Source organism: Heptranchias perlo, chromosome 7, assembly GCF_035084215.1.
Source record: "Heptranchias perlo isolate sHepPer1 chromosome 7, sHepPer1.hap1, whole genome shotgun sequence".
In the NCBI taxonomy this organism is placed as follows: Eukaryota; Metazoa; Chordata; class Chondrichthyes; order Hexanchiformes; family Hexanchidae; genus Heptranchias; species Heptranchias perlo.
In genome coordinates this window covers 48,893,318-48,909,196 of record NC_090331.1, presented here as the reverse complement: position 1 = coordinate 48,909,196, position 15,879 = coordinate 48,893,318, and the positions used below count along the sequence as shown (strand labels likewise).

Below are 15,879 nucleotides of genomic sequence, written 5' to 3'. Positions count from 1 at the left end.
CGAGGGAGCATGCAGTCAGGGCTTGGTGACTCATCAGTCTTGAGTTATGCTAATATTTTCAAAACCAAATTCTTTTCTAAAATGATCAATGAAAATGTTTCTACATTCTCACTTCTACGATCATTTGTACATACCAATGCAAATTATTTATTTAATATCTCTGCCATACATTCATCCTCTTTAACCAGATTCTCCCCTTCAACAGTGATCTGTTGAATTATTTTTTTCCTTTTAATATGCCTATAAAAGTCCTTACAGTTTCCTTTTATATTATCTGCTTTCCTTTTTTCATATTCCCTTATAATCTTCCTTTTCATATTGTTGAAAACTTAATTACCCCTTATATACAATGCATTAACTCCAAACACTTATTTTCAGACAAGTAAGAATTTTAATTAAAAGAAACTTGAGCTCAAGGGAAGATCTGCTCTGACAATGGTCAGAACTACCACTTCCCTGGACAAAGGACACAGTTCACATTTATACAGTTCAATCAGCAATATCTGTCTATCATAGAATATGGGCATACATGTACATTCCCCATTAGTTCAAGTGGTTAGTCAATCAAGCAGGGAGCCTGCCTCCTCTGGACATCCATAGCTCATTCTCGTTTTGGCACGTAGTAGGCCTCGCAGGCCCGAGAACACCACCTCCCTAAATTCCAAAGCTGGTTAATCAGTAGGGCTGAAGTCAGAATCAAGGCCACATGGCCTCTCAAGAAACTGTATTCTCATTATGTTATAAGCCAGCAATACCCTTTTCTGCACGGGGGGAGGGGGGAGGCCAGATAGTACCAAGCACCTGGACAGCCAACTTAATTATCAACGTACCAAGGACAATTGTGTCTTTCTGTGTGTGTGTGTGAAATTGTAACTACCCTATGTATGGGAGTCAAGGAGTTAACATTGGTCAAATACCCATCATGCTTTTCTCTTTTTATGGTCAAGTAACTGTTCACGTATTTCTACATTAATGTGGTCTTTATGGTTTTCCACATTATCCCTAGTACACTATTATATTCCTCATGATTTTCTTGTGTATTGTTAGCCTGTATTTTATCATGTGTCTCTTTTAAAGATGCTTAATTTTGACCTTTTTTTAACTACGGAATTATCCTTTGATGCACCCCTTTTAGGAATACATCTATTTGAAGATTCCCCACTAATTCATTGTACTGTTAGCTAACTTATCTGCCCAGATCCAGATCCCTTCTTATCTCACTGAACATTGCCTTTATCTAGTCCTGCACTCTTATCTTGGACTCTTCATTTATTCTATTCTATTTTCACACTGAACCTAACTATGTTGTGGTTGCTATTTCTCAATTGTTCTGCTCCCTCATCTATATGTCCCACTTCATTTCTCAAAACGAAATCAAACAGTGCTACTTTCCTTGCTACACAAGAAACATACTGCTCCAGGAAGCAGTTTTGTAAAATTTTCTATTCTTTCTTTTTAAATACTTACCCAATTCTTTTAAAAATAATGTTACAGTCTCTGTCTCAATAGCCCCTTGTGGCAAAGTATTTCATATTGTAATAACCCTCTGCATGTAAAAAAAATCTAACTTCCCCTGTCATTCTTCTTAGTGACCATCCTGATACTATGCACCTTGTTACCAATTTACCAACCATTGCAATCATTCTTTTATTATCTTAATGGGGCTAGAACCCACAATTTCTAATTCAGAGCCAAGAGCGCTAACAACTAAGCCAAGTTGAAATTTGGGTCATAATCTCAAAATCAATGCAAAAGAAATGTTTTCCTGAAAAACTTTAGCTTAATGCTACATGATTGTTAGAATTCAACGAAGTCCATAATCTGAGCCACTTATCTGACATACTGTTGGCAGCACTTCTTTGTGTTTGCTTCCAACAAATTATCCTCAGTACCGTACCATATGTTTGTAAGATAGGGACATTTTAAATGGTTCCCTTTCCTTTGTGTTTAAATCTCTTCATTGCCTTGCACCTCCTTCTCTCTGTAACTTCCTCCTGCCCTATAACCCCCCCACCCCCCGCCCGCCCCCAGAACTTTCTGTACTTGTAGCTTGGGCCTCCTTTACATCTTTCCTAGCAATCCAACATTGCCGCCTGTGCCTTCAGCTGCCTAAGCCCCACACTGGAATTCCCTCCCACCCAATGCCTCGCCACCTCCCTTTCCTCCTTTAAGACTCTCCTTAAAACCTACCTCTTTGACCAAGCTTTTGGGGGTCACCCCTCCAAATATCTCCTCCTTTGGCTGGACATTCTTTTTTGTCTGATTATGCTTCTGTGAAGCACCTTGGGACATTTTCTATGTTAAAAGTGCTATATAAATGCAAGTTGTTTTTCTAAAGTAGAATGTAACTTTATGTGTTTAATTTATTCAGTTACTATAAATCAATGGCTCTGGTCTTTAGCCTATGTTCAAGGCTGTTTTTGAGTTTATTAGTTTTTTTGAGTTGTCAGCTTTTCTGAAAATGTGTCAGTATTTTTGAAACAGTTGGTCAGCTTTTGAGGTTTTCTATGAATGCCTGTGGGGGCTGTGTTTCCTAAGTGCATATATGTGGATATACTGCATATGTAAATAGTGATTATTTTGATACAGATCTCATTATTGTGTACATTGACGTTCAGGTTTGACACAAATCAAACCCACTAAACAAACTAATTTGCTATGGTGGAGTTCAGAAGTGTTCTAACGTTTACCATAAATGATTTAGACATCAAGCTAAATATTTATCAATCTTTAGCAAAGTCTCTCTTATTGTGGACCGTGCTTCAGCTATTACATTAACTTTAAAAACTCAAAACTGGATACATGTGAACAGTGCAATATCCTCACAGTGCATCATGTATGACCAGACCCAGTGTAGTTTCAGTTTCTTGGAATGTCTTTTTCCAAACAATAAAGGACTTCTATTTCTATTTGATTTAATTAATATTCACATAATAATTTTCTGCAGTTTTTGTTTAATTAAAAACACTGGTTAGGCCTCAGCTGGAGTATTGTGTTAAATTCTGGGCACCACACTTTAGGAAGGATGTCAAGGCAGGGTGCAGAAGAGATTTACTAGAATGGTACCAGGGATGAGGGACTTCAATTATGTGGAGAGGCTAGAGAAGCTGGGATTGTTGTCCTTAGAGCAGAGAAGGTTAAGGGGAGATTTGATAGAGGTGTTCGAAATCATGAACGGTTTTGATAGAGTAAATAAGGAGAAACTGTTTCCAGTGGCAGAAGGGTCGGTAATCAGAGGACACAGGTTTAAGGTGATTGTCAAAAGAACCAGAGGTGACATGAGGAAACATTTTTTTATAGAGTTGTTTTGATCTGGAATGCACTGCCTGAAAGGGCGGTGGAAGCAGATTCAATAATAATTTTCAAAAGGGAATTGGATAAATACTTGAAGGGAAAAAATTTACAGGGTTATGGGGAAAGAGCAGGGGAGTGGGACTAATTAGATAGCTCTTTCAAAGAGCCGGCATAGGCACAATGGGCCAAATGGCTTTCTTCTATGCTGTAACGTACTATGATACTTTGATTCATACAGTATTCTAATAGGCAACACTGAAGGAGCACTGATTTAGCTGCACAATATCTGTGAGCAATCATAGGTCTATGTTGTTACATAATCCCTAACTATTTAAAAATGGATTTTCAAAAGGTGGATCATTTTTGGTTTTTTTGTTTTTGCTTGTATATTAAGTCCCATTAAAAACCATCCAACGTCAATGTAATGTGTGTGAATACCATGTTGCAGTATTATGAGATCTTTTGGTTTTGCACATGATGTTCTTGAAAAGATTGAAATTCCCTGTGACGTTGTTGTACTTTGAAGAAAACATCAAAATGAACATCTTTAATAAATCCTTTCAGTGCTGAATATCTTTCACCAATTTTGTAACTGCACATTTCCCATTATGCATCTGCTAAAATTACTTTTTTAAATAACCAAACACAATTTAAGAAATGTGTAGAAATCTTAAATACTAAGGCCAATGAACTCATCACTCTCCACGTCAAATCCCCCACGCAATCTTATTGACGCTTTTTTGACCGCTGAATCACAAGACCACTTGGCTACTTTGCAGATCTTGATTACCAATAAGGAAGTCCATTTCCAACCATTTCCTCACCTACATCCTCCTACCTCCTCTAAAATTCACCACTCTCTTGTCCTATCCCTGGAAAAAAGTGCTCTCTTCCCAACTCCCCAGTAGCCTATCCAGATCCTGACTCCCGCTTCAAGTCTGGGTTGATATTGACACTTCTGCTAATCTGCTCCACAGCTGCCTTGCAACCATCTTTCTTGCCCTAATCTCCACTAGGGTACAAACAGTTTACCACTCCAAAGCTTTCCCCTGGTAAGTACACCAGCTATCTCCACAGTCTCACATCTGTGAGCTGTGGACAAGAGTGCATGTGGCATTTGACCAATCTGGCTATCTACTGCCAGATATGGCCAAATCCTCCTATTATTCCAGGATCATTCTGGAAGCCACAAATCATCCAAAACTTCTTCCTCAACCTCTAACCAGCTCCTCAGACCTCTCCAGCCACATAAGAACATAAGAAATAGGAGCAGGAGTAGGCCAATCGGCCCCTTGAGCCTGCTCCGCCATTCAATAAGATCATGGCTGATCTGATCCTAACCTCAAATCTAAAGAACACAAGAAGTAGGAGCAGGACCCGGCCACTCAGCCCCTGGGCCCGCTCCGCCACCCACAGAGCCTTGACCGATCTGAACTCAGCTTCATGTCCAATTTCCTGCCTGCTCCCCGTAACCCCTAATTCCCTTTACTTCTAGGAAACTGTCTATTTTTGTTTTAAATTTATTTAATGATGTAGCTTCCACAGCTTCCTGGAGCAGCAAATTCCACAGACCTACTACCCTCTGAGTGAAGAAGTTTCTCCTCATCTCAGTTTTGAAAGAGCATCCCCTTATTCTAAGATTATGTCCCCTAGTTCTAGTTTCACCCATCCTTGGGAACATCCTTACCGCATCCACAACCTCTGTCTTCACCTCACTTCTCCTGTGGAGAGCTCATGGACTACTTACTGCTGCTTCCTCACTACTCTTCCCTCCTTTCATTCTCCAGATTCTCCCCTAAAGTCGGTGAACTAATGTCCTCCATGAAATCTAGTATTTCCTTCATCTCCTTCCTCTTGGCCCCATGCTCACGAATGTTATCCACCTTCCCCTATCGTGTGATACTTTCTCTACCCTTTCAAAACTGTCGTTATTATACCAATCCAAAGAAAATATTTCCTAGACCCCTTTACTAACTCAAACCGTATCTCCAACCTGCTCTTTCTCTCCAACACCCTTGAACGCAACTCCCACCTCTCCTAAAACTCCCTTTTGAGTTACTCCAATCCGCGTACCAACCCATGTACAGCACCAAGACTGCTGTAGTCCATCACCAATGATATCTATGGCTGTAATTGCGGAGATTGTCCCTTCTTGCTCTTTACCTCTTTGCTACCTGCAACACTGTCAACCACTCGGTCCTCCTCTGCCATCTCTCCTTCGGGGTTCATCTTCAGGCACCGCTGTATCCTGGTTTCATTCCCAATTGTCCCAAAGCAGCCAATATATCTCCCTAGCACAGATGGTTACCTGTGATTTGCCCCCTCTTACTTACTATTTGCATGCTGTCCCTTAACTATTCTCAAGCACTAGGTCTTGAATTTTCATGTGTAAGCCAATACAAATCTCTACTTCTCTGCCACCACTGTTGACTTCTAAGATGTTGCTGCCCACACTCTTTGTTCTTCTAACTCCAGATTATTGTTTATCCCCCACATTAAACCAAACACTTGGTTTAGTAGTGCTTACTTTAGAAAATTAAATGGACAGTCAATCAGTATTCTTCAGTTAAATGAGAACCTCAAGATCGCTCAAGCTGTTACCTCATTTCTTTCTACTGTTTTAGTGCATTAAAAAATTGAGAAAAGGGCTTGGCCTCCTACACAGAAACCCTGTAAGAAAAAGATTTACTTCTCCAGAAAGCTGCTGATTTGTCTCTTAAACATTTGAAGGTTGTGGAAAGCATTGAACAGCTTGTCATACAACAATAGAATAACTTCTTTTACCTTACAGATAGTATTAGGGTTGTGTACCTTTCTGCTGCCCTTCACTCCTACGTATATCAAGGCGTTTTACATGTCAATCCATGTCTTCGCTGGTCTTTTCATCTTTGGAATGGCAATTGCTGCAGCTGAAATGGGAATCACTGAAAAACTTATTTTCACTCTGTAAGTATAAACTAGTGTTATCAAAGAATTGTTTAGAAAATGGCAGCAATAATTGTACATATAAAGAATGATCAAAATTACTGCACAAAAATAGGCCATTTGACCTATGGGGCATGTGCCATTGGAACAGATTTTCATTTCATCTCTTTTGCCCTCTGGCAAACCATTTCTAATCAAGTAAACTGTGGTTTAATTTTTCAGTTATTTAACAAACAACTAACAGATTTTACAGTAAATATATATCAATCAGCATTTTAAAGTATCAGCACAAACAACTCTATTTTATCTTATTTCTATACACTATTTGGAACTTCAAGTCATCACCGACATTAGTGTCTCCTGCAAAGCCTATCTGAACTGGTAATGCATTGGAACGATATCGATCACCTACAACATCAGGGGATGATCATGTTTCCTGTGATGCTTCTATTGTCTATTCAACATCCAGCCACACTGCTATGCTCAGCCATCCTTGAGCACAGGATAGCTGAAATTACCTTTTATGTTCTTTAGATTTTGTTAAAATCTAAAAAGTACAAAAATAATTTATTATTCAAAGTTTTTGAAATCTCAGTGTTTCATTGTTAATATTGTTAAAGCTGAAATATACTCCAATGTAAAGAAATAAATTAACTGCATTCATTAAAAAAAGTACTGATTCTGCAACAAAATCCTGAAAAACACCAGTTTGGAATAATTAACAAATATCTGAAGTTCTTCAATTTCAAACAATTTACATATTTTGAAATATAAAGTGACAAACGTGGTCACTAAGGCAAAATTTTCCTCTGCATGTGCAGAATATCCCACCTAGTTTTCTGTCATGAATTTAAATACAAAATTTGCATCCTTGCTGGTCCTTTGTGTGGGGGTGGAAGGGGGACAAGAGGGAGTATACTGCTAATCCTTAGCCTAGCGGTAAGAGCCTATCCATATTCACATGCTGGTCTTTCAATTCAGAAAAGGCTTTTCATGAACCTTATAAGGTAAAACGCAGTAAATTATTTTAGACATTATGATAGTATATACATTAAAAAAATTAAAATATTAGTTTGAAAAATCTGCGTTCCACCTTTTGAAACACCAACTATTGTGATGTCCGGGTGTTACAAATGAAAAGAAGCTAATTTTTAAAAAAAATTGAATTAGTAATACAATTCTTTATTTCTGCTTTTCTTTCTCCCCCTCCAGCACTACTTATTATTTGCTGACCTAGAGGGAAAGCATCTAATTTCCAACAGTTCCTTGTTTCAATTTATGAAGACATGATTCTGTCTCTTTGAAAGGCTCCGAATCTTGAATTTGGATTATGATATATCCAAATGTTTGTTTGAACATTTTTAGAGTATGAGCAGAAATACTTCTTCAGCTAGAAGAAGAGAATTGCCACTATTAGCTCTACATTTTTTCCATTTTCTTTTCCAGACGCTCAGGTAGCAATATCACACTATCATATTCCCGGTCACCTCCTGAGGCTATATTGGTCAATACTCTGGGAGTTTTCATTTTAGTCTTTGGAGGATGCATCTTGTGGATTGCCACACGTCCAGAGTGGAAGCGCCCTCCAGAACATATAAACAAAATCATAGGCAATGAAGAAGGATCTACCTTAAACGAAACAAATGTTTCTGCTGAAACCAATATGGAACGTGTACCTGAAGGCACAGCAAGAATGAGATACCTCAACTTGGAGGAGGCTTGTCAAAGATCAACATTCTAAGAAATGAATTATAATTTGCTCAAATGCTGATTTGGTTTTGAATACTTTGATTGTTAAACATTCATTCCATTTTTTTTCAGTGTTAAGTGGATATAGCTAACCAAAACATGACATTCTTAACTGGATGCTTGGGAGTTTGCTTTTCTGGAACAAAGAGGGAAAATACTGACCAAAAAGAAATGCTTTGTTGAGACACAAAAACTAAATATATTCTGTACTAAAAATCTTTAGACTCTCATTGTTACTTTATATTTGTTAATGTTCAGATTTGATTCTCAGAATGTAACTCTTTGTGGAGACAGTTGTGTAATTATGAAGGACCAAAATGTTGCTAAATCAATTACTGCCTATATTAAATTGCTATTTTTGTGTGTGTTTGTCTGTGTATATGTGTCTGAAATGTACAATGAAATAGATGATTTTCACACTTCATGATGGAAGTCAGAGTACATTTATCAGATGCATTTAGAGCAGAACATGCCATTAAACTATTGATGTATTCAATATTGATTATGGTACACTATAGACACTGATTCTATCTGTATATTTACATATAAATAAAAAATATTAGTACATCTCCTATGCTGTTACTCGTGTGAGTCAATTCCTTTACCTATGTATTTCATTTTTAAAGCTGAGAATACACAAGATAGACCAATTGGAGGTAGGTAGCTAGTAATTAGCAGTACTGTGGAAGGGGAATGGAGTTTAATAGTACTTGGCAGTCCTGCACTTTGGTTGCAATGGAAGCAAAGCTGGATTTTGGTAGCACTGAGAAATAATCCTGGAATTTGACAGGTTTGGGGTGGAAGTCCTTGAATTTGATAGTATTGCAGTGGGACTGCTAGAGTGTGTGCGTGTGGGGTGGACTGGCATTACTGTGGGGAGGAGCCTGGGGTTATTCAGAATCAAAGAGGGAAAACCTGAGATTTGGCACAAATGAGGTTGGAACCTGAGGTTTGTTCACTGTTTGTCAACTCTGTAAGCAAGCTCTCTGCAAACATTGAATTTAGTGATTGGTTCCTGAACATCTCCCTCTCTGTATGTCTCTGTCTCAGTCACACATCTAAGAAGATGTAAACATTGATTTTATTATCAACAAAACAAAGGAGATAATTGGAGCTTTCAAAATTAAATTCATTTTTTCACTTGGAAAAAAATTTCAAATCATGACGAGGAATGACACTGGGGGTGAAATTCGACCTTGTTGCACCCATTTTCTGGGTGGAAAATGGGGGCACAGAGATTCAATTTAGACGGCCAACCTCCTGCACCTGAACAGCATCAGAAACACATCCAACGCTATATTGGTTTGGGCCCTGTAGTGGGGGCCCTTGACTGTCCCTAAAATAGGCATCAGGCCCCTCAAATCTGCTAGTAAGGTGCCCAACACTGGTTTTAGGACACATCCTGGAAATTCGTTTGCCCTGAGTGGAGCAGCCATCAGTCCACATGCCGCCTAACCAGTGGTCCTTAAAGGGACCGCTGGAGGCTGCCACCAAAAAATTAAGTTTTAAAAAAATACCTTAATGTGGAACTAGGAGCAGCAGGGTGATGTGAAAAGCTAGAGGACAAATTTCAAAAAATGTATTCAAATAATTTTGAAAAATAACAGAACAAAAAAAAATCCAACAATTCAGTTCCTGAATGGTACTGATGCATGTGGGAAATTGAGCATACTGCACAATCCAAGTTTAGTTAACAGGGTCACTGCTCTGAGTAGGAAGTCTAAGCCCAGGCTTTTGAGAAATGTTGATTGTTTCAAGTAAAAACTTTAATGAAGGCACTAAAAGACAATTCACTGGATAAATATTATCACATTATTGTGAAATATGTAACTTTTTGAATTTTTTTTATTGTGCTTAAATTCTTACTTTGGACATAGAAATTTCAGTTAATGAGAAAAAATATGGAGTGAAAAATTTTCAGAAATCATTTTGAGATAGCTCAGCATCACCTGGTGGTCACTTTGTACAGTTACAAGGTAATGAGTTTACATAGGCTGTGTCCATTGTAAATGTGGACATTGGCATTTATAATGGAAAATGTTGATAGAAAATTGTGACAACAGGAAGTAAGATTTTCTTGGCAGGAAGTGTATCCAGACAGAAGATTTTTAATAATTGCAATTCCCACAGGAATGAATGAATCTTACTTCCATATACGTCTCGGGACCTAGTAACCTTGGATGCCTATTTATATGGGTAGTAATTTGAAGTGGCATGGACCCAGTGTAAACACAGGAAAATGTAGAAAGTATTACTGTGTCACATCTATATCATTATATCAATTGCAAACTCCCACCTGTAAGGTGGAAGCTTCCTACAACTGTCCGTTTGCCCTCTAGAAAAGTGCATCATGTACTGGAACACGTGAAGATAACAACAGGAAGATCAGCTCCAGAATGTTACTTATACAATTGTAGAGATTTCAAGAAGAACTAAGGCAGTGGAAGAAATGCTGAACAAATTACTACTTTCATAATGATTGATCATTGACACATGGAAAAAAGCCATTGAACATATTAAGTAAATCTTTTGTTGGCGACATACACATTAACAATGTTTTTTATCCATATAAATATATTATGTAGATAAGTATATTCAAACATCAAATTTAAATTTAAGTTCTATACATAGGTGCCTAATATGAGCAATTTTGTCCTGATGACTGTTACAGCAAATAATGGGAAAAGGAGCAATGACATAAGTTCAGTCTTAAGCTGCTATATGTTCTTCCACAATAATTGTTATTTAAAAAAAAAATTATATCACAACAGTAAACAATATTTTACTTTAAGCATTGTATTTTGATAATTCGTTATTATAAAGCTAAACTCTATCTTTCTATTTTCCCTATCCCATGTCTTTTCAGAATATTAGCAAAGTTGTTCTATATTAAGGCACTTTCCCAAATGCTTCATTTATATTGAGAATAAATTGAAGGTAAGTTTTTAAAAAGAAAATGCTAGAGTTCCTTAATATATGGACATTCAAACTATCAACCAATGTTAACCTGTATAAGGTGTGCAATACATTGAAAACATGTAATATTATCAGCCAATAATGAAACACCATGGATGAATAAAGAGATGAGGTTAAAATTGAAACTAAAGAAAAAGGCATGCTCTAAGTGCACAGATAATAGAGAGGATGACAAAAGGGAATTCAAAGAGGTTAGGAAAGAAGTCAAAAAAAATTAGGAAAGCAAAGAGGAACTACCAGATTAAATTATCAAGGAATATAAAAAGAAATTGTGAAATATTCAACAGACACGTGAATAATAAAAAAAAAAATCAGAATAGGGATTGGGCCACTATGGGATGCACAAGATAAACTCACAAGTAATAACAGAGAAACAGCAGAAATATTGAATAGTTACCTTGCCTCAGTATTTACCAGGGAAACTAACAAGATGGGCACGTCATTAGAAGAAGACATTAAAAAAGATATAAAAACATAAGATAGAAAGGGGGGATATAATTGATAAACTAATCAAACTTAGAGAGGATAAAACTCCTGGTACGAATGGATTGCATCCACGAATATTAAAAGAAGTTAGGGAGGAGATAGCAGAGGCACTAATATACATATATAAAAAATCATTCGAGAAGGGAATAATGCCAGAAGACTGGCGTACATCTAATGTTATTCCTATATTTAAAAAGGGAGATAGAACAAGTCGAGGGAACTATAGACCAGTTAGCTTAACATCTGTGGTAGGAAAGATAATGGAATCTTTACTCAAAGATGTAATAGAAAAACATCTAGAGAAAGAAAATATAATAAAGAATAGTCAGCATGGATTTCAAAAGGGAAAATCATGCTTGACCAACCTTATAGAATTCTTTGAAGAGGTAACAGAAAGAGTAGACAAGGGTAATGCATTCAATAAGGTATCACCTTGTAGATTCATGACTAAGATCAGGGCATGTGGAGTCAGGGGACAGGTAGCAGAATGGATAGCAAGACAGCTACAAAACAGAAAAGAGAGAGTAGGAGTTACGGGTAGCTACTTAGACTGGCAAAAGGTGGGAAGTGGTGTTCCACAGGGATTGGTGCTGGAACCACTGTTGTTCACAATTTACATTAACAATTTGGATTTGGGAATCGGAAGTACAATTTCAAAATTTGCAGTTGACACAACATTGGAGGGTATAGTTAATCAAAAAGGAAGAATGTCAAAATGCAAGAGGACATTAATAAACTTGCAGAATGGGCGTGTAATTGGCAAATTAATTTCAATATAGTTAAGTGAGAGGTGGTGTATTTTGGTAGGAAGAATAAGGAGGTTACATACTATTTGGATAATAAGTCTAAATGGGATAGAGGACCAAAGGGATCTAGGGGTATAGAGACACAAATCACTAAAAGTAGAGGCACGGGTTAATAAAGCCATAAAAAACACAAATCAAGCACTGGGGTTCATTTATAGAGGGATAGAATTGAAAAGCAGAGAAGTTATGAGAAAAGATTGGAACAAAGGAGGCTGAGGGGAGATTTAATTGAGGTATATAAAATTATGAGGGTCTAGATAGAGTGGATAGGGAGGACCTATTTCCCTTAGCAATGACCAGGGGGCTTAGATTTAAAGTAATTGCAAGATGGATTGGAGGGGAGCTGAGGAGACATGTTTTCACCCAGAGGGTGGGTGGGGGTCTGGAACTCACTGCCTGAAAGGGTGGTAGAGGCAGAAACCCTCAACTCATTAAAAAAGTACTTGGATGTGCACTTGAAGTGCCGTAACCTACAGGGCTACGGACCAAGTGCTGGAAAGCGGGATTAAGCTGGATAGCTCTTTTTCGGCTGGCACAGACACGATGGGCCGAATGGCCTCCTTCTGTGCTGTAACTTTCTATGATTCTATGAAGTTATGTTAAACTTGTAAGAAACCTTGGTTAGACCACACTTGGAGTACTGTGCATTATTCTGGTCTCCATATTATAGAAAGGATATAGAGGCATTGGAGATGGTGCAAAAAAGATTCACAAGGATGATACCAGAACTGAGACGATAAACTGATCAGGAAAGACTGAACAGGCTGGGGCTCTTTTCCCTAGAAAAGAGAAGGCTGAGGGGTGACCAGATAGAGGTCTTTAAAATAATGAAAGGGTTTGATAGGGTATACGTAGAAAACATGTTTCCACTTGTGTGGGTGTCCAAAACCAGAGGTCATCAATCATAGAATCATTACAGCAGAGGAGGCGGCTATTTGGCCCATCGAGCCCGTGCTGGCTCTTTGTAAGAGCATTCCAGTTAGTCCCATTCCCCTGCTCTTTCAATATAAAAAAGTCGCTAATAAATCCAATAGGGATTTCAGGAGAAACTTCTTTACCCAAAGAGCGGTAAGAATGTGGAACATGCTACCACAAGGTGCAGTTGAGACAAATAGCATAGATGCGTTTGAGGGAAAGCTAGATAAGCACACGAAGGAGAAAGGTATAGACGGGTATGCTGAAAGGGTGGACCAGGGTGTCGCAGAGGGAACGGTCCCTTTGGGATGCTAAAAGGGGAGAGGAAGGGAAATTGTGATTGGTGGTGGCATTGTGCTGGAGAATTTATTTGCAGCACTGTTACAGATCAAGAATTACCTGACCCGGAGAACACGTCTGTTCTAAATAACGTGACTAGCTGTCATATTTATAGTTAACTCTTGCCAATTCCATTCATGGTTCTCTGCTAAAGAATACCCTAGAGCCATTCCTGCATTCCTCTGCTATCTCAAGTTACTTACAATCTACCTATCCTTCAACAAAGAACATCTGTTTACATTCCAGTTAGCAACTTGTTAATACAGGCACAACCCAATTGAGAATGCTGGTGCCTATGCAATTAGACCATAACCTAATCTGATTAGCTCACATAAGCATGACTTAATTAAAACTGTTGGTGCCTGCAGTTGTAGTAAAAAGATCACTTATTGAGAGGATTCAGAAGAGGGCAACAAGAATGATGGAGAGGATGGAAGGATTGGGTGATGAGGAGCGATGACGTAAATTGGGTACATTCTCACTGGGAGATGGCCGACAGGTGATATGATTGCTGCTTTTAGGATGCTAAAGGGACTAGATAACGTAGACAATGACGAGCTGTTTCATCTTGTCTAGATAGTAGAACCAGACAACATGATTTGAGCTTGGGGGTGGGGGGGCGTTAAATTCAAAACTAAACTCTGGAAACATTGGTCCCGATATTTACGGGGAGGGTGCGGGGAGACCGAAGAACTCGGCATGGTTGGGGACACTTAAGAGTTACTGTCGTTAGGTCCTGCCGAACTTATCACTTTTTGTTCCATTTCCTGCCTGGCAGCCAGCCAAATTGACAGCCTGGCCGGTGGCCAGGAGGAAATAGCAGCAGGAGACCAGGCTTGGCAACCCTAGGGACGGTCCCCAGCAATCCGGGGTGGGGGGGAAAGGTCGGTAATCAGGGCTTGGGGGGATAGAAGTCGGCAAAGATGGCAGGGGAAGAGGTTGCTGATCGCAGCGGCGGGGGTTGGTGGTGAGGGGTAAGAGAAGCCATCAGGGCTGGGGGAGAGATCGGCAAACTCAGCAAGGCGAAGAGAGGCTGCCATCAGCAGTACTTGGATTTCTTTCAGAAAAGAATATTTTGGGATACAGTATACGATTAATTTCAGATATACATTTGGTAAGTGTAGTGCGCTTGGAACAGGTGACTTTGGACCTAGGTTCCCAAAGCTTTCCTTTATTGGGTTAGTTTCATGTCTGGGTCTATTGTAGACTGATAGAAATTGATAGCCATGATTAGTGTACTATTCTATTATTGTATCATGCAAGTAGCAGGATGGCAGAAAGCAAACTAGATGGACCATGGTCTTCTTCATCTAGCCATTCCTAATTTCACAGTACATTTATTCCTTTATTTCAGAGGACTTACAATATTCATGCAGCCATCATTTTTTGGCACAGAATTTCAATCAGAACAAACCCAAACCCAGTTTCAAAGAAAAACAGCCTTCCCATAGTGAAAAAAAACAAAATTTGGTATCTGCAAATCGGTCAATAGATTATTACTGCCAGCCTTCAAAACTTAAAAATAAAGTGTTTCTTTAACCCTTCCTCCATTTTGGCAGCAAAACACCATGGGGGAAAATTTCCTCTGTATGCTATGTGCAATGAAACTGTAAACCCATTCATAAAGACTGGGTTGATAATTCCACATTTCACAATCCAGCTAAGAACTAACATTATTCAATTAGCATAATATTTCTGATACAGTATCCCATTGAAATTGATTCTTCTAAAATTAGAACTACCTCATGAATCCTTTTGAAGTTTGATCTTACTCAACAATGTGCCCAATGCCCATAAATCCTTCTGAAGCTATTTAGATTACCATTATTTTGGTACTGTCAGACTGTCATATTTTTCAAGATATGCATCACTTACAAGTTTCAGGTCTTAGGTATTCCCTCAGATACTGCAGCGTTGGTCACTCCCATAAGCAGTCTGCTTACGTGCTGGAATTACGTTCTGATTCGCTTGCGCCATTTCGTGTTTTGTTCTTCAGCAGTAGCACAAAAGAAAATTGAGTGGGATATAAAACAGGCTGCCGATTTGTATTGCTCATTTTGCAATACTGCTGAAGACCAATTTCACCCCCACTGTGTGTCTCAGCTTGAAAAAGAAAACTTTTCTCTGAATAAAGTTTATGAAATTTGTTCCCTAGATGTTCCATTTTTTGGGAAAAACGATCAAACAGATACAATTAGAGAGCAAAGAGAAACATTTTGCCTTGGACCGATATCCTAGGAACTTGTGCATAATGCACAGTCAGACTGCAGGATCTACCTTTAGCTGAAAGAGTCGCAGCTCTAGGCAAAAGCCCAGATATATCGAAGTTCAATGCTATTGAGAGAAACTGAAGCCTTCAAGTAAAAACATTAATGAAAGTACACAAAAG

At 38.5% G+C, this 15,879-nt stretch overlaps 1 protein-coding gene across 1 annotated transcript in view; it reads left to right on the top strand.

Moving 5' to 3' along the window:
• cybrd1 (cytochrome b reductase 1) overlaps positions 1–8,520 on the top strand; it is a 30,286-nt gene extending 21,766 nt beyond the window's left edge. The window contains exons 3-4 of the mRNA XM_067987474.1: positions 6,086–6,240; positions 7,666–8,520. Of these exons, the coding sequence (XP_067843575.1) occupies positions 6,086–6,240; positions 7,666–7,960 (450 nt within the window). The 3' untranslated portion in view covers positions 7,961–8,520. The remainder of the gene's footprint in view (positions 1–6,085; positions 6,241–7,665) is intronic.
• The last annotated feature ends 7,359 nt before the right edge of the window (positions 8,521–15,879 follow it).